The 27,574-nt window shown below is 44.7% G+C and overlaps 1 protein-coding gene across 1 annotated transcript in view; it reads left to right on the top strand.

Moving 5' to 3' along the window:
* LOC143782321 (uncharacterized) overlaps nucleotides 1-27,574 on the top strand; it is a 140,794-nt gene that overhangs the window by 105,133 nt on the left and 8,087 nt on the right. Inside the window, exons 13-16 of the mRNA XM_077269675.1 lie at nucleotides 1,601-1,651; nucleotides 3,549-3,656; nucleotides 23,026-23,095; nucleotides 26,589-26,846. Of these exons, the coding sequence (XP_077125790.1) occupies nucleotides 1,601-1,651; nucleotides 3,549-3,656; nucleotides 23,026-23,095; nucleotides 26,589-26,846 (487 nt within the window). The remainder of the gene's footprint in view (nucleotides 1-1,600; nucleotides 1,652-3,548; nucleotides 3,657-23,025; nucleotides 23,096-26,588; nucleotides 26,847-27,574) is intronic.

Consider the following 27,574-nt stretch of genomic DNA (forward strand, 5'->3'; position numbering starts at 1 on the left):
TGGCACTTAAATACGTGGCACTTAAATACGTGGCCACTGAAATATCGTGGCACTTATATACGTATATACGTATATAAACGTATTTCAGTGCCACGCATTTCAGGTTAGGGGTAGGGTTAGGGTTTTTTGGTTTTTTCTTGTTTTCTTGTGTTTTTCTATAAAAACGCATGCGTCTAAAAAACGCATGTGTTTTACCGCGTTTACATGCGTTTTTTTAAAAAACGCATGCAGATAAAAACGCAAGTGTGAAACCAGCCTTACATGCAACCGCCAAAGTAAGTGCTAAACGTTATGTAAAATGTTCCTAATAAAAGCTTCAACTCAATCCACAAAAAAAGCTTCCACTCACGTACGTCATCTGTTAATGGAAATATAGGGGGCTTCCATGTCTCTTTTAGCATAAAGGCTCTGTAAAAGCTAAATGGTTCCTCGGCCCTACAACCCCAAACTCCACAAAAGAAATTCAGCAAATACTGCTCTCGCAAATGCCCCCCTCCCTTCTGAGCCCAGTGTGCCTAAGCCACATTTAACATCCACATGTTTGGCATTTCAGTAGCGATGAGAGCCCGCCTAATTTACAGGTGAGTGTCTGCAGATGCTTGAGCTGGGCATAATGTACTGGTCACTACAACGGCAGTTTGCAATTTTCACCTGTCAACATCCACTGCTGCTTGTTTCTGGAAAACACCCGTGGAGTCAAAATCTTGTAGATAAATTCCTAAAGGAGTATAATTTCCAAAATGGGGTCACTTGAGGGGGTTTCTGCTCTTCTAGCACTTAGGGGCTCTGTATATGGAGTCCACAAATTATTGGAGGCAAATAGCGCTCCGTCCCTCCCAAGTCTTGACGTATAACTAAGCAGTACTGTGCAGCCACTTATGGGGTAGTTCTACATTCAGCAGAAATTGTGGGACACATTTTGGTGCCATTTTTACACCTTTTCCAGTGTGAAAATGTAAAATCTGGGCTAAAACAAAATTTTTGGGGACTTACACTCAGTTGCCAAAGTGCACAGTCTTTTACTGCTCCAATACGTTGAAAACAAAAATGTAGCAACACTCTAAGGCTAGGTTCACATTGCGTTAATGTGTGCACGCTAACGGACAGCGTTGCACGGCGAAAATGTCGCAATTAACGCCGTGCAACGGGTAAGTTAGCGCACCCATTGACAGCAATGTAAATTTCGCCTGTAGCGCATCACTAGCTCGTGCCTTTTTCAGCTCGCGCTAGCGATGTGCCGTTCTTTTGTGACGCGGCGCGGACGCTGCTTGGAGCGTCCGCGGCGCGCCCGAGGTCCGTTCCCCGCTCTCGCAGATCGGGAATCTGCTAGAGCGGGGACGTTAACGCAACCCCTAAACGCGGCCCCGAAAAAAACATTGCATTAGCGCAATCCGCTAGCGCTTAACGGATTGCCCTAACGCAATGTGAACCTAGCCTTAACTAATAATATTACCTAGCATTTTGCATAGTGTATACACTTTTCTGCTTCAACATGCAGCTTAACTATTGTTTAATGAAAACAAGAATGAGCTATTTCTAGACTACAGTATGACTACAAGTGTTTAAAGATAGAATCTGATTATTGATGTGTATTTCACAGGATTTCCATGTAGAACCAATAGAAAACAACCAAGATGTGTTCAAATTTCTGGTATGTACTGAAAGCAATGTAACTTTCTGTTAAAGAAATATACTAACCTAGTGACATGGACATGTTTGATGGAGTTACTTGGGTTTTATTAATTAGTTTTTAGTTGCTTCTTCTTTTTTTAAACTTCTCTACAAAGATCATACTTTCTTCCTGTAGTGTCTGTGTTTTAATGAGAGAAATGGCACATTATTTCAGAGACAAGTACAGACATTACTTCCTTCATACACTGAACACAGAGATGAAGCTCTACACATATCTTCACTGATGTTAGTCTGGAATTTAAAGTGTAACCATTGTTTTAGTTTTTTATTAATTAATATATAGATGTATTACAAAGTTGCTTATTTTATGTATGGTAGCAACTCCCTCCTATCTCAATAATGTAAAAATCTCTTGTCTCTGTTTACAGATTCTACCCATAAATTGAGTATGATTGATCAGTTATGACAGAAAAAGAGCACATTTCTCTGAGATATGTTAAAAAGTTGCTCTTTTCAGTTATAATATTGATTTATTGAATATTAAAATGACAGTTACTCTTTAACTGTCAATTGTCAGGAGCTCCCATGCACATTAGACTGTCGGAGAAACCCATCGCGATTGGCTGGTATTAGTTTGTGTATGGGTTTTATTATAGCACACATCTCTGCTGATATCGTCCTAATCTGTAAAGCAAAGCTGACCATTCAGCAGTAGAAAACAGGAGCATAATGTTTTCATGTCTATCCACAGGAGCTCTGTGCTTGGCTGTTTCTCTCCGACCCATAGACTATGAATTGAATAGTAAGCTTGACCTTCACTCCATTCAAGTGGGAGACTCATGAGGCCCATTTTTGGTATCTGTGGGATCCCAGCAGCCATGACCCCAGTTATCAGCAGTTTTGGATCTACTAGTAATGATGGTCCCTACTCCTTTAGCTTGTGTGACTTCTTTAAAGCGAGCCTATCAGCAGTATTTTGCTAAGTAACCTGCAGACACTGTCAGGTTGGCAGTTTTATACTGATTTAAATTATACTTAAGGTGAAGAAATCAAGTCTTGTTGTTCTTGTTTAATGAGATGCCCATGCTTTGGGGCGTGTTATCTTCCTGCTCTACGCCAGAGAAACCAAGCAGAGACCTTCCCACAGGCCCACCCGGAAGCACAAACTTGTTCCTCATCCTAGAGACAGACTGTTTGGGCTTCGGGGCAGGACGGTGGGCAGGTCTCTCCTTGGTTTCTCTGGCCTAGAGCAGGAAGATAAGATTCTGCCCACAGTCCCACACCAAAGCACAGTCTGTCTCTCTCTTTGATGAAGAAGATGTTTGTGCTTCGGGGCAGCCTGTGGGCAGGTCTCTCATTGGTTTCTCTGGCTTAGAGCAAGAAGATCAGACTCTGCCTACTGTCCCACCCCGAAGTACGGGCGTATCATTAACTGAAAACTTCTAACACTGATTACACAAGAATGACAAGACGGATTTTTTCACCCCAGGTATCATTTTAATCAGTTTAACATTGCCAACCTGACAATGCCTGTAGTTTACTTAGCAAAATCCTTGTCGAGTTCACTTTAATGACTGGTAAACTAGAATATTTACAAATATTTTTTTTCTTGAATAATCACAAATAAATTTATAGATAATTTTCTGATGAAACATTTCCCTGATAATGCTCCACTGTTATCTATTTTATCACGTTCATCACCCCCTGTAAATATAGTTCAATAGAGTCTATACAAAGTCATGTCTCTCTTTTTTACCAGCTTGGATATTTCTGTAATTCTATATGTATTTCAGTGTGGGGGAACATACTGAAATAGCTGGTACAATTTCTAACAAAAAGAACAAACTAAATATTTCATACTTCATTGCAGTAACAGTATGTATAATTTTAATTGTTTTATTTTTTTATTTTATTAGAAAACTTTTGCAATTGCAAACTCAACTGATCTAGCATTCGCAAAAAATATTAAAGAAATGTTCTCCGATGCACTCAAGAAATACAAACAGAAAAAAATGGAAGAAATAGTAAGTCTTCCATTCTTTCATCTTTCACTTTTAGATGCATGTTAAAATGACTGTATTCATCTGAATTGTGTTTTCTCTGTCGCTTTATTGGGGGCCACAGGAAACCATGGGTGTATGCTGCTGCCACTATTAAACTGACACTATTTGTCAGCTAATTGTGCTAGAGTTATGTCTCAATTTGCCTCAAAAAGGGAAAAGTAGATATGGCTGGCTTGGAAAGGGTGTTTGGTATTAAATGCAGTTACATACTCCAAGTGTTACTGGCACATAGTAAGTCAACTACTGTAATAGGCGGTGTAACGTGAAACTTTAGGCACCTTGGTCTATCGTCCTGGATGAGCCACTGAGATAAATTTGGTGCATTTCTAGACTCTTCAGTCTACAACTGACTAAAAATTAGACTGCTTTAGTAAATCTCTCAAAATATATTTAACAAATGAACACCTTAACCCCTTCCCGACCTGTGACACAGCGTATGCGTCATGAAAGTTGGTGCTAATCCGACCTGTGACGCATATGCTGTGTCACAGAATGATCGCGTCCCTGCAGATCGGGTGAAAGGGTTAACTCCTATTTCGCCCGATCTGCAGGGACAGGGGGAGTGGTACTTTAGCCCAGGGGGGGTGGCTTTGCCCCCACGTGGCTACGATCGCTCTGATTGGCTGTTGAAAGTGCAACAGCCAATCAGAGCAATTTGCAATATTTCACCTATGAAAATGGTGAAATATTGCAATCCAGCCATGGCCGATGCTGCAATATCATCGGCCATGGCTGGAAAACCTGATCTGCCCCCACCGCCACCGATCGTCTCCCCAGTCGTCCGTTATGTGGCCCGGTCCCCTCCGTCCTCCTGTCCGCTCCCCCGTCCTCCTGCCCGCTCCTTCCTTGCTCCGATCCACCTCCCCTGTGCTCCGATCCACCCCCCGAGCTCCCCCCCTTACCCCCTCATACTTACCGAGCCTCCCGATGTCGGTCCGTCTCCTCCCTGGGCGCCGCCATCTTCCAAAATGGCGGGCGCATGCGCAGTACGCCCGCCGAATCTGCCGGCCGGCAGATTCGTTCAATGTACATTTTGATCACTGTGAAAACCTATCACAGTGATCAAAATAAAAACAAATGTAAATGACCCCCCCCTTTATCACCCTTATAGCTAGGGACAACAATAAAATAAAGAAAATATATATAATTTTTTTTTCCCCCACTAGGTTCAGAACCAGGGTTAGGGTTAGGGTTTTCTGGTCCTCTGTGGATTTTTCCTTAGGGTTAGGGTATTCTGGTCCTCTATGGATTTTTCCACAGCGCATTTGATAAATTCGCAGCGTAAAACCGCTGCGGACTTATCGCGGATTCAACGTGGTTTTTCTGCGGATTTCACTGCGGTTTTACAACTGCGGTTTTCTATTGGAGCAGTTGTAAAACCGCTGCGAAATCCGCAGAAAGATGTGACATGCTGCGGAATGTAAACCGCTGCGTTTCCGCACAGTTTTTTCCGCAGCATGTGCACAGCGTTTTTTGTTTCCCATAGGTTTACATTGAACTATAATCTCAAGGGAAACTGCTGCGGACCCGCAGCTGCGGAAACGCTGCGGATCCGCAGCGTGTGCACATAGCCTTAGAATTAGGCTATGTGCACACGGTGTGGATTTGACTGCGGATCCGCAGCTGATTGGCTGCTGCGGATTCGTAGCAGTTTTCCAACAGGTTTACAGTTCCATGTAAATCTTTGGAAAACCAAATCCGCTGTGCCCATGGTGCGGAAAATACCGCGCAGAAACGCTGCGTTGTATTTTACGCAGCATATCAATTCTTTGTGCGGATTCCGCAGCGTTTTACACCTGTTCCTCAATAGGAATCCGCAGGTGAAATCGGCACAAAAACCACTGGAAATCTGTGGTAAATCCGCAGGTAAAACGCAGTGCCTTTTACCTGCGGATTTTTCAAAAATGGTGCGGAAAAATCTCACACGAATCCACAAGGTGGGCACATAGCCTTAGGGTTAGTGATGGAATTAGGGCTAGGGTTGGAAATAGGTTTAAGATTAGGCTTGTGGTTAGGGTTATGGTTAGGGGTGTGTTGGGGTTAGGGTTGTGGTTAGGGTTGAAATTAGGGTTGGGATTAGGGGTGTGTTGGGGTTAGGGTTAGGGGTGTGTTGGGGTTAGTGTTGGAGTTAGAATTGAGTGGTTTCCACTGTTTAGGCACATCAGGGGTCTCCAAACGCAACATGGCGCCACCATTGATTCCAGCCAATCTTGCGATCCAAAAGTCAAATGGTGCACCCTCCCTTCCGAGCCCCAACGTGCAACCAAACAGTGGTTTACCCCCACGTACGGAGTACCAGCATACTCGGGACAAACTGGGCAACAACTATTGGGGTCCAATTTCATCTGTTACCCTTGTGAAAATAAAAAATTGCTTGCTAAAACATCATTTTTGAGGAAATAAAAATGATTTTTTATTTTCACGGCTCTGCGTTGTAAACTTCTGTGAAGCACTTGGGGGTTCAAAGTGCTCACCACATATCTAGATAAGTTCCTTTGGGGGTCTAGTTTCCAAAATAGGGTCACTTGTGGGGGGTTTCTACTGTTTAGACACATCAGGGTCTCTGCAAACGCAACGTGACGCCCGCAGAGCATTCCATTAAAGTCTGCATTTCAAAACGTCACTACTTCCATTCCGAACCCCGACGTGTGCCCAAACAGTGGTTTACCCCCACATATGGGGTATCAGCGTACTCAGGAGAAACTGTACAATAACTTTTGGGGTCAAATTTCTCCTGTTACCCTTGGGAAAATAAAAAATTGTGGGCTAAAAAATCATTTTTGAGGAAAGAAAAATTATTTTTTATTTTCATGGCTCTGCGTTATAAACTTCTGTGAAGCACTTTGGGGTTCAAAGTGCTCACCACACATCTAGATTAGTTCCTTGGGAGGTCTAGTTTCCAAAAGGTGGTCACTTGTGGGGGAGCTCCAATGTTTAGGCACACAGGGGCTCTCCAAACGCGACATGGTGTCCGCTAATGATTGGAGCTAATTTTCCATTCAAAAAGCCAAATGGCGTGCCTTCCCTTCCGAACCCTGCCGTGTGCCCAAACAGTGGTTTACCCGCACATATGGGGTATCAGCGTACTCAGGAGAAACTGGACAATAACTATTGGGGTCCAATTTCCTCTGTTACCCTTGGGAAAATAAAAAAGTCCAGGCTAAAATATAATTTTTGAGGAAAGAAAAATTATTTTTTACTTTCACGGCTCTGCGTTATAAACTTCTGTGAAGCACCTGGTGGTTTAAAGTGCTCACTATGCATCTAGATAAGTTCCTTGGGGGGTCTAGTTTCCAAAATGGGGTCATTTGTGGGGGAGCTCCAGTGTTTAGGCACACAGGGGCTCTCCAAAGGCGACATGGTGTCCGCTAATGATTGGAGCTAATTTTCCATTCAAAAAGTCAAATGGTGCTCCTTCCCTTTCGAGCCGTGCGCCCAAACAGTGGTTTACCCCCACATATGAGGTATCGGTGTACTCAGGAGAAATTTCCCAACAAATTTTAGGATCCATTTTATCCTGTTGCCCATGTGAAAATGAAGAAATTGAGGCTAAAAGAATTTTTTTGTGGAAAACAAAGTACGTTTTCATTTTTACGGATGAATTTGTGAAGCACCTGGGGGTTTAATGTGCTCACTATGCATCTAGATAAGTTCATTGGGGTGTCTAGTTTCCAAAATGGGGTCACTTGTCGGGGAGCTCCAATGTTTAGGCACACGGGGGCTCTCCAAACGTGACATGCTATCCGCTGAAGATTGGAGCCAAATTTTCATTCAAAAAGTCAAATGGCGCTCCTTCCCTTCCGAGCCCTGCCGTGCGCCCAACCAGTGGTTTACCCCCACATATGAGGTATCAGCGTACTCAGGACAAATTGGACAACAACGTTCATGGTCCAGTTTCTCCTTTTACCCTTGGGAAAATAACAAAATTGTTGCTAAAATATCATTTTTGTGACTAAAAAGTTAAATGTTCATATTTTCCTTCCATGTTGCTTCTGCTGCTGTGAAACACCTGAAGGGTTAACAAACTTCTTGAATGTGGTTTTAAGCACCTTGAGGGGTGTAGTTTTTAGAATGGTGTCACTTTTGGGTATTTTCAGCCATATAGACCCCTCAAACTGACTTCAAATGTGAGGTGGTCCCTAAAAAAATGATTTTGTAAATTTTGTTGTAAAAATGAGAAATCACTGGTCAAATTTTAACCTTTATAACTTCCTAGCAAAAAAAAATTTTGTTTCCAAAATTGTGCTGATGTAAAGTAGACATGTGGGAAATGTTATTTATTAACTATTTTGTGGCACATAACTCTCTGATTTAACAGAATAAAAATTCAAAATTTGAAAATTGCGAAATTTTCAAAATTTTCGCCAAATTTCCATTTTTTTCACAAATAAACGCAGAAATTATCGACCTAAATTTACCACTAACATGAAGCCCAATATGTCACGAAAAAACAATCTCAGAATCGCTAGGATCCGTTGAAGCGTTCCTGAGTTATTACCTCATAAAGGGACACTGGTCAGAATTGCAAAAAATGGCCAGGTCATTAAGGTCAAAATAGGCTGGGGTCATGAAGGGGTTAAAGGGAACCTGTCACCCCCAAAATTGAAGGTGAGCTAAGACCACCGGCATCAGGGGCTTATCTACAGCATTCTGTAATTCTGTAGATAAGCCCCCGATGTATCCTGAAAGATGAGAAAAAAAGGTTAGATTATACTCACGCGGGCGGTCCGATCCTATGGGCGTCGCGGTCTGGGGCCTCCCATCTTCATACGATCACGTCCTCCTCTTGTCTTCACGCCGCAGCTCCGGCGCAGGCGTACTTTGTCTGCCCTGTTGAGGGCAGAGCAAAGTACTACAGTGCACAGGCGCCAGGTCTCTCTGACCTTTACCTCAACAGGGCAGACAAAGTGCGCCGGAGCCGCAGCGTGAAGACAAGAAGAGGACGTCATCGTAAGAAGATGGAAGGCCCTGGACCGGACCGCATCGGGACCGCCCCTGAGTGAGTATAATCTAACCTCTTTTTCTCATCTTTCAGGATACATTGGGGGCTTATCTACAGCATTCCAGAATTCTGTAGATAAGCCCCTGATGCCTGTGGGCTTAGCTTACCTTCGATTTTGGGGGTGACAGGTTCCCTTTAATCAATACATCTCCTTACATAGGTGTCATTTGATGCATGCTCCTCTTTGGAAAAGGTGAATGTAAAACTGGCAGTTAGAAACCATGCATCATCAAGCCGACTGACTTGAATAAGGAATTGATACATCTTCACATTTATCAAAAACTCACTGGTGTTTTTTATTTATCTTGCTGGGGGTTGTCATCAGTTTAATGAATAATTTTATTAATCGATCAGCTTTTTATTTTATCAATTAATAGTTGTCTACACTGTTTGCCAGGATTTCCAGGAGTACATGGATCGAAGGGTTAAGTTTTCTCCTTGTGGAGAGTGACATGCCAGGTTTGGCACTCCAGTATGAGAAGGCTTAAATACCTTGCATGCTCCTCTGAGAAATTAATTTCCCAGAGGAGCTTGCAAGGTGTTTAAGCCTCCTCAAACTGGCATGCCAGACCGGGCATGTCACTTTCCACAAAGAGAAAACTTGCCCCTTAGATCCCAGCCTTAGTTCCTCACCGAGCCAAATTAGATCTCATACTTTGCACTGACAAGGGGTAATACCCCGAAACACTGTGTCTACAAATTGAGATTCTGTCTGTCTATTTTGCAAGACTCGTTAAAGGGTTGATATTGACTTCTAGGATTGCTACTTTCAATAGGTGGCACTAGAGTTCAAGTCCTCTTCCTCTCTGAAGAGACATTTTGCATCCAGGAGTACATGGTCGCTTTCCAACTGATCAGCTCCATTTTCAGCTGGTAAATGAATAATGGGGTGGGGTTTAGCTCAGGGGCAAGACTTATAGGTTTTATACTACTAGGATATTCATAACCTAAAATAGTCCATCAGCACAGTGGCTCAGTGGTTAGCACTGCAGCCTTGCAGCGCAGGGTCTTGGGTTAAAATCCAACCAAGGACAACATCTGCAAGGAGTTTGTATGTTTTCCCGGGTTTCCTCCCAAACTCCAAAGACATACTGATAGGAAATTTTGATTGTGAGCCCCAATGGGGACAGTGCTGATAATATCTGTGAAGCGTTGTGGAGCTGATGTCACTATATACGGTAAGTGGGTGCAGTATGAACGGAGATACAAAGTAATCACCGAAAAAAAGTGTTTTGAAGTAATATAGAAGGATACATGGACAGGTGAAGGACACAAGAATGCTTGCAACTCACTGGATGAGTGGGACTCTGTTGAGTTTGAAGGCTAGGGACACTTTTTGAAATGGAATAATGACATTTACATGTTAGTTACATTTAGTACATCAAATTGCACCAGGTTTTAGCTTGTAATCTTCATTTATTTTCAGACCTGATGAAAATGCAGTTTGCAGTCTGATCAAGGTCTCCAATTTTTCTTTTGTGGGAGTATCTCTCAGGGCTGGGATGATGGGTAGTCCAGGTCATGCACTTTCCAAGGGAGCTACTAAAATTTAAACATTGGGGCTGCAATTGAATCTGAATACCTACCACTGCTCAGCCCTTTGTTTGAGCGGCTGAGCACACCTGTGCCCATTTCCTCATTAGCTGCTTCTTAGCAGCCCGTTTTCTCTGCCCTTCCTGAGATAATTCCCCTCTGTACTCCTTGTGGAGATACATGTACAGCTCTCATACCTGCTGCTATCTCTAAGACTGTGGTCAGGTTACCATATAAAAAAATTGTCCCATTTCATCTAGAAAACGTCATATTGTCATCCACGTGTCCATTTTCAATGTCTGGCATTTGTTTTTATTAATTTTTATTTATTTTTTTCCATTGCTTATATAGCACCATCATATTCCACAGTGCTTTACATATACATTATTATTATTAGGGTCCCCAATGGGGTTCGCAATCTAGATTCCCTATCAGCATGTCTTTGGAATGTGGAAGGAGACCCAAACAAACATGAGAACATACAAACTCCTTGCAGATGTTGTCCTTGGTGGGATTTAAACTCAGGACTTCAGCGCTGCAAGGCTGCAGTGCTAACCAGAGAGCCACCGTGCTGCCCATGTTTCAAAATGTGAATGACAATATACAGTTTCCTAGGTTAATAATGACTAAGTATCTGAAAAAAATGGATGCTGCACAGATGATCCTTATGGGATCCATTTTTTTTTTTTTTTTTGCACACCCATAGACTTACCGTATATACTCGAGTATAAGCCGACCCCTCTAATTTTGCCACAAAAAAACTGGGAAAACGTAATGACTCAAGTATAAGCCTAGGGTGGAAAATGCAGCAGCTGCCGGTAAATGTCAAAAATAAAAAGATACCAATAAAAGTAAAATTAACTGAGATATCAGTAGGTTAAGTTTTTTTGAATATCCATATTGAATCAGGAGCCCCATATAATGCTCCATACAGTTCATGATGGGCCCCATAATATGCTCCATACAAAATACGCCCCATATAATGCTCCATACAGTTTGATGGGCCCCATAAGATGCTCCATATTAAAATATGCCCCATATAATGCTGCACAAATGTTGATTATGACCCCATAAGATGCTCCATATAGATATTTGCCCCATACAATGCTGCACAAATGCTGACTATGGCCACATAAGATGCGCCATAGACACATTTGCCCCATATAATGCTGCACAAATGTTGATTATGACCCCATAAGATGCTCCATACAGACATTTGCCCCATATAATGCTGCACAAATGCTGATTATGGCCCCATAAGATGCTCCATAGAGATCTTTGCCCCATATAACGCTGCACATGGCCCCATAAGATGCTCCATAGAGATATTTGCCCCCATATAACGCTGCACATGGCCCCATAAGATGCTCCATAGAGATATTTGCCCCATATGCTGTTGCTGCGATAAAAAAAAAAGCACATACTCACCTCTCGTCGCTCAGGCCCCGGCACTTGCTATACTCACCTTTCCCGTTCCACCGTTGGCGCCGCTGTGTCTTCCCCGTCCTCCGCACTGACGGTCAGGCAGTGAGCGGCGCACACTAATCGCATCATCGCGCCCTCTGACCTGAGCGTCACTGCAGATGACGCAGAAGACGGAGCGGCGCCGACGGTGGAAGAGGGAGCAGGGGAATATAGCGCAATGCCCCCGTTATGCTCACCTGCCCCTGGTGCGGTCCCTGCACGTCCCTGGTTCTCTGGCACCAGCAGCTTCTTCCTGTATTGAGTGGTCACATGGTACCGCTCATTACAGTAATGAATATGCGGCTCCACCCCTATGGGATTCCATATTCATTACCGTAATGAACGGTACCGTGTGACCGCTCAATACAGGAAGAAGCTGTCAGCGCCCGGAGAACCAGGGACCGCGCCAGGAGCAGGTGAGTATGATTAGACAGCTGCCGCTCCCCCCTCCCCTACCAACCCCTGGGAATGACTCGAGTATAAGCCGAGAGGGGCAATTTCAGCCTAAAAAAATTGGCTGAAATTCTCGGTTTATACTCGAGTATATACGGTATATAGGTGATTCTCATCCGATACTCTGAAGGGAATAGTGCATGCTGAGATTTCTTTTCCCATGGACAGTCCTATTGATTTACATTTGTCAGTGTGCTGTCTGAAACAGCCAATGAAAACCCAAAAGTCATTATCTCAGTAAATTATAATAATTAACAAAAAACACCTGCAAAGGCTTTCGAAGCGTTTAAAAAGGTCCCTTAGTCTGTTTCAGTAGGCTCCACAATCATTGGGAAGGCTGCTGACTTGACAAGATGTCCAGAAGGCAGTCATTGACACACTCCACAAGGAGGTTAAGCCACAAAAGGTATTTGCTAAAGAAGCTGGCTGTTCACAGAATGCTATATCCAGGCATATTAATGGAAAGTTGAGTGGAAGGAAAAAGTGGTAGAAAAAAAGTGCACAAGCAACCGGGATAACCGCAGCCTTGAAAGGATTGTTAAGAAAAGGCCATTCAAAAATGTTGGGGAGATTCACAAGGAGTGGACTGCTGGTGGAGTCATTGCTTCAAGAGCCACCACACAGATGTATCCAGGACATGGGCTACAAGTGTTGCATTCCTTGTGTCAAGCCACTCATGACCAATAGACAACGCCAGAAGCGTCTTACCTGGGCAAAAGAGAAAAAGAACTGGACTGTTGCTCCGTGGTCCAAGGTGGTGTTTTCAGATGAAAGTAAATTTTGCATTTCATTTGGAAATCAAGGTCTCAGAGACTGGGGGAAGAGTGGAGACGCAGACAATCCATACTGCTTGAGGTCTAGTGTGAAGTTTCCACGATCAGTGATATTTTAGGGAGCCATGTCATCTGCTGGTGTAGGTCCACTGTGGTTTATCGAGACCAAAGTCAGCTCAGCCGTCTACCAGGAAATTTTTAGACCACTTCATGCTTCGCTCTGCAGACAAGCTTTTTGGAGATGGAAATTTAATTCTCCAGCAGGACTTGGCACCTGTCCACACTGCCAAAAGTACCAATACCTGGTTTAAAAACAACAGTATCACTGCTTGATTGGCCAACAAACTCGCCTGACCTTAACCCCATAAAGAATCTATGGGGTATTGTCAAGAGGAAGTCGAGAGACACCAGACCCAACAATGCAGATGAGCTGAAGGCTGCTATCAAAGCAACCTGGGCTTCCATAACACTTCACTGGTGCCACAGGCTGATCCCGTCCATGCCACACAGCATTGATGCAGTAATTGATGCAAAAGGAGCCCCGAGCAAGTATTGAGTGTATTTACTGAACATGCATTTCAGTAGGCCAACATTTCGGATTTAAAAATAATTTTTCATGCTGGTGTTAGAACGTATTCCAATTTACTGAGATAATGACTTTTATGTTTTCATTGGCTGTAAGCCATAATCATCAACATCAACAAAAATAAACACTTGAAATAGATCACTCTGTTTGTAATCTTAATATTGTAATTGTAATCTTAATATATACTTACTTTGTAATGTCTTCACATCCTGTTCCGTCCGGATCCCAGAATTCCAAGCAGCGGAAGTTCACCAACCACCATATTGGGACACCCAAGTGATTGGTGTCTCAATATGGAAACTGCTGGTGGTAGCAGCGAACACGCTGTCGCCAGGATCAGCCGAATGATTCACTGACTGCCGCCATCTTTGTACAGGAGGAGCGCATGCACAGTTTTAATGTGACCGCCGCTATCTGGCTGCACAAAGATGGTGGTCTGATTTACTGCACCTGAGCGAATTCCTCACAGGCGCAGTGAATTATTCGCTGATCGCGGCAGATGCGCAACAGGCAGAGGAAGCCTGTCACATTAAAGGGGTTTTCCTACCAACGAAAGTTCATTTTTAAAATTGTCTGTCTGACCCTGTACGGAGCATACCACATCTCCTGTGGATATCACCAACGAAGCGGACATAGCTCTCTCATGCTCCAGCACTGCACTGCCCTAATTGGACTTATTTATCTATTTCCTTCTTCTATCCATCTCTGATCTTACCACAAGTGAGGTTTTGACAAAGACCGTCCCTGGTCGAAACGTTAACCTTATTGTCTGCAATCTACATGTGTCATTAAACACCTGGTGATGTCTGTACGCACGAATAAAAAAAACATTTTTTTTGCATAATTTTCACCGATTTGAGTGCGGCTGATTCTCTTACGAATATTTGGACTGTCTGGTGTTCAGCCTGCACCTATCTGACTTTAATTTACAGTGTGCACACCATTATTTTTGGATACCATATCTCCTGCGCAGGGGAGGAAGCAAAAGACAATACTGACATTACAGCAGGGGATTACAGAGGATTTAATTTTTCAGTTAAAATATTTCATTGCATGTTTTTAAACAATATTTGACCTCACAAAATGTATCCTCTGTGATCTCCTGCTGTAATGTCAGTATTGTCTTTTGCTTCCTCCCCTGCCCATGAGCTGTGGTATGTTCTGTACACGGTCACACAGACCATTTTTAAAATGAACTTTCATTTGTAGGAAAACACCTTTAAAAAAGCAAATCTCAACGCCAACATGGCTCCTCCTAAAAAGTACGCCAATGACAATGAAAGGAAAGCAGCAAAGGCACAATGTCGAAGACAACATCGGGCAAAGGAGACTCTTGAAGAGCAACAGCATCGCTGGGATAAAAATAGGAGAATGACAGCAGACAATGGGAATAGCACATGGGGTAGACAGGTCAAAGTAAGAGAGCACAGACGGGAAAAGTCAGCACATTGGGAAAGAGAGAGTGGATAGGTGGGTGAGCACATGGGGGGGATTCTCAACGCTGCAAAGCCTGCCCCCATCGTGACATTACCTCCCTCCCGATGCGATAGCATCGGGCCTCCATCTAGTGACTCTATATATACACACACACACACGTGTTCAAACTTGATGGTGCCCCTTGTTTAATGACAGAAAAACCCACAACGGTCACCGAAATAACTTGAATCTGAAAAGTAGTAATAAACAAAAATTCTATGAAAATGAAGAAATGAAAGTCAGACATTGTTTTTCAACCATGCTTCCACAGAATTTAAAAAAAAATAAAACTCATGAAATAGGCCTGGACAGGAATGATGGTACCCTTAACTTAATCATTTGAGGCAACAACTGCAATCAAACGATTCCTGTAACTGTCAATGAGACTTCTGCACCTCTCGACAGGTATTTTGGCCCACTCCTCAAGAGAAAAAAATTTACACCTAAAAATGTAAAAATGTGCTTAGTGATTTTTCCTGCCAAGAGATGCAGAAATGATGGAGAAATGTCTGCACAAAATATTTAATTTGTCCACATGCCCCAAGTGTCTTCTATCAAAACAGGTAATAGGTTTTCTCCTTCGCCACATTGGGGGACACAGGACAATGCTGCTGTCACTAGGAGGATGACACTAAGTTGAGACTAAAAGAGTTAGCTCCTCCCCTCCAGTGTACACCCTCATGCTGAGACCTAGTTCAAGCTTAGTGTCCGTAGGAGGCACACTGGATTTAACTTTTTACCGGACGAAGGGGCGACGGATTCTTTCATGTTCCGATCTCCCCGAACCAACAACAGGCGAGCACGGGAGTTTTACCTCTCCGTATCCTCTCCTGCGACGTGGGATGACACTGCCTGAGCTGATTCTTTGGGGGCGACGGGCCTCTTTCTATGGAACGATCTCCCTCTCCCCCCCCCCTTACAGACGAGCACATGGCGTGTCCTCCACGTATCCTCTTCTGCAGCCAGGCCTATTGCCGGACATCTGCCCTGCCCACCAGGTTTTACCCTCGGCTGTTCAGAGGCTCCTCTTCATTGTGGCGTCCGTGCAGCCCCCACTGTATCACCACTGAGAAAGCGGATGATGGAAGGAGGCGGACGGTTCCTCTCCACCCCCCTCTTATGGGGATGGTGGATAGAGGCTCCCCCAACCCTGCACCGTACTAACCACCCCGGGCACAGCTAACAAGCTGCTCTGCAATTCCCCTCCATTCGGGGTAAGTGCCACTTTGGGGGGGGGGGGGGAGGTCGGTCGTTCCGGCGGTTCCGGAGGGCTCATTTCTCATGGTCTCCACAGGGCTAATAGGCGCCGGCGCTCCGCGGACGCGCGTCGGGCCGAGGCCATAAATTTAGTCCCGGCTTCGGCCTAGTGCGGGCTGCATCCAGATAGGCCCCGCCCACCGCTTGCATCATCTTGAGGCTCCGCCCCCCGGTCCTGGCGCTTCTCGCTCTCTGCGAGATTACCCTCCCAACCCCCGGCGTCCATCTTTTTTTACACTGCACACCGCAGCTCCATCCACCCTGCACGTGCCAGCGGTTTCCTTTCTGGACGCCGGTAGTCTTCTCCATCAGCGCCGCCTCACCTCTCTGCGGGACACAGGACCCGGGTAAGGAGACCGCATTAGGTGCTTCCCTGCAGCGTTACCCTCGCTTCCATACTGATGTACCCCAATATAAGTAATAGTCCTCAGGGTCTATCATGTCGCAGTCAAGGGCCAAACACCAAGGTGCATACTACCTTTTTTACTGTGTGTACCACCTGCCAGGCTCCACTCCCTCAACCTGCGATGCCCTAGGTACCCAGGAGCCCTCCGCCGCCACCGACCCCAGTGTATCTAGCCCCTCTGAGTGGGCCGCGTCACTGTCACAGTCCATGGATTCTTTAGCCAAAGTGATTAAATCCCTTCATGACCCCTCTGGGGAGCGGGGCACTCTTTTTCATGGGTTAAGAGATCCCTCCTTAACAGGGGAATCGTCGGCCAGCAGGGGCCGCTCTCACCCAAAGGAGGCACGGTCATCCAAAACAACGGATCCGCACTAGCTCTCCTGAGCATTCACCACGTCATTCAGCCTCTGGTAGCTCCACTTCTCGCTCACCCTCTCCAGGGGCTCGTAGCGATCACAACTCTTGAGTATGAGTCTGATGCATCCTTACATCCGGATGCTCCGGAGTTTAGATCTACTGTTGACTCCCTCATCGAGGCAGTTAATCATGCACTAAAAGTGGACGATGACCCTAATTCGGCTCCGGACCATTCTGTCTCTTTTACAAGAACCAAGCGTTCCCATAAGGTGTTCGCCTCTCTCCCGGATTTCATGGATATAGTCAGGCGACACAGGGAGCGTCCGGATAAGTGTTTTACGGGCAAAAAGGCCCTGGTATCGAAGTATCCCTTTTCCGCAGATCTTGTTAAAGATTGGACGGAATCTCCACTAGTAAATCCTCCGGTATCGCGCTTGGCTACCAAAACGCTCTTATCCGTTCCTGATGGTGCGTCAATTAAAAATCCCACAGAACGCCAGCTAGATTCCCTAGCTCGCTCAGTGTACGAAGCCTCAGGTTCCTCTCTATCTCCTTACTTCGCTGCGGCTTGGGTTGCCAAAGCAATGGTTTTCTGGGCATATGCCCTTGCAAAATCCATTCAGGAACAGGAACTTCCGTCTGAGGCGGCAGACCTTGCCAAACAAATTGCCATGGCTGGAGATTATGTGATGTATGCCTCTTTAGACGCAGCGGACTATGCAGCAACTGCGGCTTCAAACGCCATCACCATTAGGAGAGCTATTTGGCTTAGAGAGTGGCGCGCAGATTCCTCCTCAAAAAAGTCTCTGATTTCCCTTCCTTTTCAGAGTGGACGCCTCTTTGGAGAAAAATTAGACCAGCAATTTCCGATGCTACAGGAGGGAAGAGCAAGTTCCTCCCGCAACACAGGCCTAAAGCTGCTCTTCAGCGCCAACAATATTTTCTTTTTTTGGCCCTTTCGCAGTAGCCCATTCTGGTCCAATTCCGCTGCCTCGTCCAGATCAGAACGATCTCCACGCACAGACAGAGACTCTCGACCTTCATACAGGCCGAATCAGTCCTGGAAGGGAAAGCCTAGGCAACCCAGAGCCAGAGGGTCCAGGCCTGCCAGATTCCCTTCGCAATGACTTGGGGACTATTCCAGTCGACACCTCCAAAGTAGGTGGACGTCTGCTTCTTTTTCAACAAGTCTGGCTCTCCGTCGTCCACGATGAATGGGTCAGAGATCTGGTGTCTTCTGGTTACAAAATAGAATTCTCCGCCTCCCCTCCAGCACGCTTTTTCCTCTTTCGTCTCCCAAGTTCGGGGGCTCAATCTCATGCTCTTCACCGCGCCATCGAATCCCTCCGCAACAACGGGGTCATTGTTCCGGTCCCAGAGCACCAGAGATTCTGAGGTTTTTACTCAAATCTCTTCGTCGTTCCGAAAAAGGACGGGACGGTGCGCCCTATTTTGGACCTAAAGCTCCTAAACAAGTATGTAAAAGTTCGGCACTTCAGGATGGAGTCCCTCCAGTCATTCATTTCCTCAATGGAGACAGGCGAGTTCCTAGCATCAATAGACATCAAAGATGCTTATCTTCATATCCCAATCTTCCCGCCACATCAAAAGTTCCTCCATTTCGCCATCCAAGAGGACCACTTTCAATTCACGGCCTTACCCTTCGGCCTTGCCACTGCGCCCAGGGTGTTCACAAAGGTCATGGCGGCTGTCATGGCCATTCTCCACTCCCGAGGAGTGGTCGTGTTGCCATACTTAGACGACCTCCTGATAAAAGGTCCGTCTTATCAGGCCTGCGAAGCAGGCGTCCGCATTACCTTGGATTCTCTTTCGCACCTGGGCTGGCTAATCAACCTGGACATGTCAAAGGGTCTGGTCTTGCTCCCTCGGTCCAAGGCCCAAGAGCTTCAGCAGGGAGCTCGGACGCTCTGTCATCCTCGTCCAAGGTCCATTCGGTTTGCCATGAAGATCCTGGAGAAAATGGTGGCCGCAATAGAGGCGGTTCCCTTCGCTCAACTCCATCTCCGCCCCTTACAACAGGCTCTGCTGGACAACTGGGAGAGGAGTCCCTTATCCCTCGATCGGCCATGTCCTCTGTCCCCACGGATCAGGCAAGCCCTCACATGGTGGACTCTGAGATCTTCTCTCCTCCATGGGGAGGTCTTTTCTCCCGATCCGCTGGCTGGTGGTAACTACCGACGCCAGTCTCCTCGGTTGGGGAGCGGTGTTTCGACACCACACTGCCCAGGGGCGTTGGACAATTCGGGAGTCGAGGCTCCCTATAAACATCCTGGAGATTCGAGCGATCAGACTCGCCCTGAGACTTTTTCATTTCCTGCTCGCGGGTCACCCAATTCGAGTTCAATCGGACAACGTCACGGGAGTGGCGTATATAAACCATCGGGGGGTACCCGCAGCAGGGCGGCGTTGCAGGAGGTCTCCCACATTCTCCGTTGGGCTGAGGCCAACCACTCCACCATTTCCGCGGTGCACATTCCAGGCGTCGAGAACTGGGCGGCGGACTTTCTCAGCCGTCAGGATCTCGCCTCGGGGGAGTGGGAACTCCATCCAGAGGTTTTCCGGCAAATCTGCCTTCGCTGGGGTACTCCGGACGTGGATCTGATGGCGTTCCAGACTGAACGCCAAAGTTCCCAACTTCATAGCTCGTTCTCGGGACCCCCAGGCCATCGGAGTGGACGCACTGATATTCCCGTGGCATCGGTTCCAACTCCCGTACGTTTTTCCTCCGCTTCCCTTACTGCCGAAGGTGATCTGAAAGATCAAGACGGAGGGCGTTCCGGTGATTCTCGTCGCCCCGGATTGGCCACGTCGTGCATGGTACGCGGAGCTCGTTCAACTCGTATCCGACGTCCCCTGGCGGTTACCAGACCGTCCAGATCTGCTTCGCCAACTGCCGATCTACCACCAGAGCTCAGGGGCCCTACGTTTAACGGCTTGGCTGTTGAAACCTGGATTCTAACTCAAGCTGGTTTCTCCCAGCAGGTCATTCCCACCATGATAAGTGCTCGCAAAGCGTCTTCTGCTTGCACCTATCACCGCACCTGGAAAACCTTCTTCTCATGGTGCAGGCTCCGAGGTCGCCCTCAGCTTGTTTTCTCAATCCCTACCATTTGGGATTTTCTCCAGTCCAGCTTGGACTCCGGCCTGGGCTTCAGTTCCCTCAAGGATCAGATCTCAGCGTTATCGGTGTTGTTCCAGCGTAAGATTGCTGCTAACTTGCAAGTCAGGACCTTCATTCAAGGGGTCTCCCACGTGGTACCCCCCTACAGAATGCCGTTAGAGACCTGGGATCTCAGTTTGGTCCTAAGCGTCCTTCAGGAATCTCCGTTTGAACCTCTGCAGGATGTCTCGCTGACCATCCTCTCCTGGAAGGTTGCCTTCCTTGTGGCCGTAACATCTATCAGACGGGTCTCAGAGTTGGCTGCTCTATCCTGCCGGGCGCCTTTCCTTGCCTTCCACCAGGACAAGGTTGTCCTACGCCCATCTCCGGCTTTTCTCCCTAAGGTGGTTTCATCTTTTCACCTTAATGAAGATATCATTCTTCCCTCCTTCTGCCCACAGCCAAAACACAGGGCCGAAGAGGCCCTTCATACTCTGGACGTGGTACGGGCCCTTAGGAGGTACATTTCCAGAACTGCTCATTTCCGCAAATCGGACTCCCTCTTTGTGCTCCCGGAGGGTCACAGAAAGGGTTTAGCCGCGTCTAAGGCCACGATAGCCAGATGGATCCGGTCTGCTATTCAAGAATCCTATCTGGTCAGGGGCAATCCTATCCCGGCGGGGATTAGAGCACACTCTACTTGGTCGCTGGGTGCTTCCTGGGCCATCCGGCACCAGGCAACGGCGGAGCAAGTTTGCAAGGCCGCAACGTGGTCTAGCCTGCATACTTTCACAAGACACTACAATGTCCGCATTCAATCTTCTGCGGATGCGGCCCTTGGCAGACGTATTCTGCAAGCGGCCGTCGCGCATTTATAGTCAGATGGTACACAGAGTTATTTGGTTGTATTGTTTCCCACCCAGGGACTGCTTTAGGACGTCCCATGGTCCTGTGTCCCCCAATGTGGTGAAGGAGAAATAGGGATTTTTGTGTACTCACCGTAAAATCCTTTTCTCTGAGCCACTCATTGGGGGACACCGTTAGCCTGTTCGGCTCGTTACCTTTTTGGTTCTTGACTTTCTCTGACATGTTATACTCTAATGTTATGTAATATATTATTATTAATCTCCTACTGCTTTTGCACTGAACTGGGTCTCTGTAGGCCAGCATGAGGGTGTATACTGCAGGGGAGGAGCTAACTTTTTGTCTCAACTTAGTGTCAGCCTCCTAGTGACAGCACCATGGTACTGTGTCCCCAATGAGTGGCTCGGAGAAAAGGATTTTACTGTGAGTACACAAAAATCCCTATTTTCCATTTATCCAGAAATGTTATCAGGATATTTAACTGTTTTGCATCAGGTACTAAAAGCTTTGTAGTTATAAAACTACTGGTGCTTGTGAGTGAATGATATCTATAAGTGTAGATAAGTGCGGAGAGATGGGTAAGTGAGGTTGGGGAAATTGCAATGAGAGGACATGTCTAAGACGGCGATCTCCTTAAAAATGAATTTTGGAAGGTTTCTTGTGTTTGATTAAAGGAGAGCAGGACAATGTTATTATAAGTCTCCTAGTGCATGCGCACCTAGTATGACACCAGTGTTGTGTATCAGGGAAATTGACGAAGAGATGAGTTCTTCCAAGATATCTTATTTTTTTAACCTCTTCACGACATACAACATGCATGTACGTGATATGTCGTGTCCTTGCCTTTGATACGAGCTCACATGCCGAGCCAACAGCTTTCCCCATCATGTGCCTTTAACATCGCAAGTGGAGCAGAGCTCTGCCCATGGCTGTTAGCCTGTGAAATGTCCTGTCAATCTGTGACAGTGGCGGCATTTAACCGGCACTGGCAGGAGGTGCGTCATTCTACTTGCCCAGTGGCATGCTTGTGACATGATCGCAGGACTCCGATGGGTTGCTATGACAGCCAAGGTACTGCTGAAGACTTTTTTGCCTGTCCTTATGATACTTCTGTGAAAGCCAGAATTTAGCTGGTGTTCTTGGATAATTGTGATTTTCACTATACATAGCAATGCTGATGCACCGCTGTGTATAGCACAAGTGATCAGACGATTGCAGCTTCATGTCTCATTCTATTAAATACAGCAAAAAGTTTAAAAAATAAAGTTTTTGATAATACGAAAAAAAACTCAAGTACAAAACACCCACCGCCCTATTTAAAAATAAAGCAATTTAAAAAATACACATATTTTGTATCTGCATTCGTTAAAGTCTGATTTATTAGAAAATAAAATGCATTAATCCAATCGGTTAACATAACAAGAAAAGAAATTAAATTGCCAGAATTACGTTTTTTTTGTCCGCCTCAACATTGCAATAAGATGCAATAAGAGGCGATCAAAACATTGTGTCTACCCCAAAATGGTATCTGTTAAAATGTAATCTTGGGATGCAAAAAAATAAGCTTTCACACCGCCCCATACCCTGAAAATTGGAAGCGTTACGAGTCTCTGAAAATTTCCAATTTTTTTTCACCACTTAAGAAAAAAAGACTCTGCGTGTTTGGTATCCGTATAATCGCACTGACATGAAAATTCATATTGCCAGGTCAGTTTTACCTTACAGTGAACATGGTAAATAAAACAAAACAAAAAACAATTGTGAAATTGCACTTTTTTTGCAGTTTCGGCACACTTAAAAAAAAAAAAATTTCCTGCACTCCACTGCATCACATGATAAATGGCTGTGAGTACGGTAAAGTAAAAACATTATAGCTCTTGATGAAGGGGAGGAAAAAGGAAAGATGAAAAATAGAAATTAGGTATGATGTTAATGGGTTAAATGTTTTATTTTTGTAAGCTCACAAATAAAAATTACAGGTTGTCATAGTTTCTTTGATTTTTCATATTTAATCAGTTAATATTGTGTTTGTATTTAGTATTGCACAGAAGCAGAGCACGGTCCAACTGAAGAACCTACAGAAATGTCTAACGATTCCTGTGACCATGGTGAGTTTCACACAGATGTTTTTTGGGTTCATTACTCCTTTCTTATGCATGCACTATAAAATGTTTTGCTCTTGCCTGCTAAATGAGAGTTAAAGGGAATTATCATCAGAATATGTATTTTAAAGAAATGTGTCCTTGTTTTGTTTTATTTTTACATATCACAATCTGTGCTAAAGGGAACCTGTCAGCAGGATTGTGCATAGTAACCTACAAACAGTGTCAGGTTGGCGCCGTTATACTAATTAAAATGATACCTGGGCTGATGAAATCCGTCTTGTGGTTGTTGTTTAATCTTTATTTGTAGTTTTCAGTTAATGAGATTCTCGTGCTCCGGGGCGGCCTGTAGGGGTCTTCATGTGGTGCTCTGCTTACATATTCATCTGTATGGCTTATGACCGCTCACTGATCCCTCTGAGACCTGCCCCCTTTTTTATATACTGCATAGAATATGTATTGGAAAAAAAAAAACCACATTCAGCAGGCAGGCGCCTGCTCTGCAACATAATTGCATCTATAATATGCATTAAATTATTTTATTTAGTTAAATACATTTACTCTGAAAATAAATTATTTTTCAAAATGGCACCGCCCTCGCCATTTTGCTAATGGAAAAAAAATTGTCTCCACAAAAATGGTGGCGCCTGCGCAGTAGCATCTGTCGGATCGCCGATTTTTTTCCAATACATATTATATTTAGTATGTAAAATAGAGGGCAGGTCAGTGAGGGATCAGTGAGCTGTCATAAGCCCATACTGATGAATACCTAATCAGAGCACCACATTAAGACCCCCAACTTCCCCCCCCCCCCCCCCTCCCCACAGGCCCCTTTGGAGCACGACAATCTCATTAACTGAAAACTACAAATAAAGATTAATTAAGCAACAACCACAAAACAGATTTAATCAACCAAGGTATCGTTTTAATCAGTATAATGGCGCCAACTTGACACTGTCTGTAGTTTACTGTGCACAATCCTGCTGACAGGTTCCCTTTAACCCCTTTCCGACATCAGGCATAGATTTACACTGAAGTTGGACTCCCTCCCTTTGATGTGGGCTCCGACAGTGAGCCCACATCTTTCCCGGGACATGTCAGCTGTTTTGAACAGCTGACACGTGCTCGGAACAGCCGCTGGTGGAATTGCAATCCACCCACAGCTATTAACCCGTTAAATGGCATTTAACAATCACTTCCAGCAATCATGCCGGAAATCCGCCCACCGGTGACCCCATCACATGATCACGATCACCGGTGGGTTGGCATGACGACCAGAGGTCTCCTGGAGACCTCTATGGTTGTCACTGCCGGCTTGCTGTGAGCGCTGCCCAGTGGTCAACACTCATATCAAGTGACTAATTCAGCTACATATAGGCAAACTATATGTAGCTGAGCCGATTGGGTTATGGCAACTTCTTATCTCCCATGGTGACTATTAAAGCATGCCAAAAGTTAAAGAAAAAAAATAAAAAATTTTATAAGTATAAAAATTCAAATCACCCCCTTTTCGCCCCATTCGAAATAAAACAATAAAAAAAAAAATCAAACAAGCACATATTTGGGCGATTCTGGATGTGGCAATACCAATCTATCAATATTAAAAAAGATTAGCCTTATTGCTAAATGGCAATTGTCTCTTCCTACCTCTGCCGTTACTAGCGGATCGCATGATTCTCCGGCTGTGCCTAACAGCAAGGGCCGTAATAGATCTAGGCAGTAGCGTTGTTCTACTTCCTCCCGCTCCCTCTCTCCCCCTGGACTCCGCCGGCAAACATCTCTTCCCCAGAGTCAGCCTTGGTGGCTTCGGATGTCCCATCTGAGGATTACTCGGACCCGGATTCTCACCGCACCTCTAATAGGAGAGAGATGGTCCAGAGTCTCATCGTGGCAATCAACCTTTAACATTGAGGATCCCACAGAAAAGGTGGTTTCGTTTAGACAGTCGAGATCAACTCCTAAGGTCTTTGCCCCTCATACAGAATTTGAGGAGCTACTTTCCAAGGAACAGGACAAACCAACCAACCGCTTCCAAAAAGGGAAGCACCTCGGTATTCTACGTATATCCCTTCTCTCCAGAGCTCACTGAGAACTGGACCACTTCTCCGACTGTGGGCCCTCCGGTTTCCAGACTTTTCAACAACACGGTCCTTCCTCTCAAACCTCAAATGAATACATTTGGGCACACGCAGTGAATGTTTGGGTCCGTACTGTTTTCGTTCCATTTGCACATAATTTGTAACTATTTCTGTGTACATCCTTCTGGGCAATTGGCAATCTCTGGGCATGTATCACTTTGAGAAATTATTCCTTGTTTTTCTGAATCTTGTCAATTTAACTTCATTTAATTTACCATATATTAATTTGAAGTTTGAAAGCACTTGGCACTTTATTATTCAAATTTTCATAAATTTTGGATATTCCCTTTAATCATGTTATGTGAAATGTAATCATTATAATTTTTTCTTCCCTTTTCTGGTAACTTGACTCTCCGTTTCCAATTTTGCCAGTTATTTGTCTGTAATTGCCATTTATAATCATGGGACTGGACAGATCGTTTTTTACCACCTCTGGTTCAATCATTTTTTTTCATACCATTTTACTTACTTGATTTGGTCCTCTGCAGTATTATTATTATATACATTGGTGTTGGAGACTTTTTGGAACTTTTCTAATCCACCTGCTGTACATTTTTATCCTTTAGTCTTGTTGAGTTTTTTTTTTATTTATTCAATTTTTGTGATGATTGATATTCTGTGGTTTAATTAATAAAATTTGAATTGTTTTCACAATATACGTTGTGCGTCATGATATAGGTTTCCATTCCCATAATGATACACAACGGTTTTTAATCATTTAATTGTTTGTTTCTCTTATATAACATTTTTTTTAATACAAAGTCCCGAATATTCCCTTTGAAACACTGCATCGTGTGAAAGTAAAGCATTACTGGCTGCAATGGCACAGCCATTTTCAGGTTCATACTACCAGTGGTTCAGGAAGCATGAATCCGATGACAGGAGAGTTGAATATTTGGGGGCATTTTATAACTATTGTGTCAAATGGAACCTGAGTATCAGCAGTTTTGAGGCATATCATTATCAGGCAACGAACTGAGAGTACTGCAGGCACCAGCCATCCGAGCAGGATCCAGGCACCCTAATGTTTTCATATTATATTATCTTATCAGTTAAAATATGTTGCACACTGTTTCATGTCACATACCAGCAGCTCTTTCTGGCATGTGAGTTTCCATATCATCCATTTATTTCAGTGTCTACTGTGTGAGATTAGGTTACTGTGGGTGTAAAATGCTAGAAAGTTGCTATATTACAGCCACGGGAAAGAAGCTTAAAACAAAACGATCCTTTTTTTATGTACAAGCCTGAAAGTATTCTAAAGCTTTCACTTTTAATTTCTATCGTTTTAGGATCCACTACTGGTTTTGTGCTCTAATTAAAACTCTTTCTCCCTATAACATCTTAAACTTATGTTTCAGAACAGACAAAATATTCTATACATCAAGCAATAAAAAAGAGTGAATGTGAAAGGATTAATTCAGGCCCAGGTTCCGCACCTAATTCATCACCGACACCATCTATCTCCATTTGCACACCTTCAGCGGACGGTCAGCCAGGCTTGCATATTAGAAAACAATCGGACAATCCAGATGCTTCATCTGTTGCTTCCAAATCACTAACCTATATATGTGAAGACACCTCAAATAAGCCATCTTTAACAAATTCTACAAATATAGGTAAGTGTCTTCATCAATGTCGGACTAGCCCAGCAGAGCTTGGGACAATGGTGGGTCCTCCCCCGTGCAGAGACACTTCAGCTGAAGTCGGAAGCATCATTATAGGTGGTACAGGCATCTACATTGCGCTCTGCTGTACTTCACTAATAAAACGCCCTGTGCTGCCTTACCACCTTCCTTCCCTCTCACACACACTTCTTTTGTCTTTGTTGTAAGGGCAGAGAGAGGGAGCGGGTCTGCAGGCTGCAGCTACATTAAGGGGAGCCTTTTTACTTGTACTCAGCAACTCTGCTGTAAGGATTTCTGTGTGTGTATTTATTGTGTGTGAGCACTTATACTTATGTATAATGTGTGGATAGCTGTCGGTGTGAGTGAGGGGGCCTTTATTCAGTAAAGGATGAAATGGGTGGTGGGACATGGAGCCCTCAATCAGTTATTAGTGACTGGGGACACTATCGCACAACACCCGTATCACCCCTTAGTGTATGCTGGCCCTCACACTGACAGCTCTACATGCATTGTTCATGAGTATAAGCATTCATACTGTGTATACTCATGTATACACTCAGTTACTGACAGCTGGGTGGGTTGAGCTACGGGCCCTCAAGTCAGTTATGAACTTATAAGTGATATAAAAACAAAACTTTTCATAAATAGTCTACAATGGTGACGTGTTAGAGAAAGATCTCTTTCTATATTAATAAAGTCGTAACTGATTAAGGGCCCCC

This window comes from Ranitomeya variabilis, chromosome 6 (assembly GCF_051348905.1).
Source record: "Ranitomeya variabilis isolate aRanVar5 chromosome 6, aRanVar5.hap1, whole genome shotgun sequence".
In the NCBI taxonomy this organism is placed as follows: Eukaryota; Metazoa; Chordata; class Amphibia; order Anura; family Dendrobatidae; genus Ranitomeya; species Ranitomeya variabilis.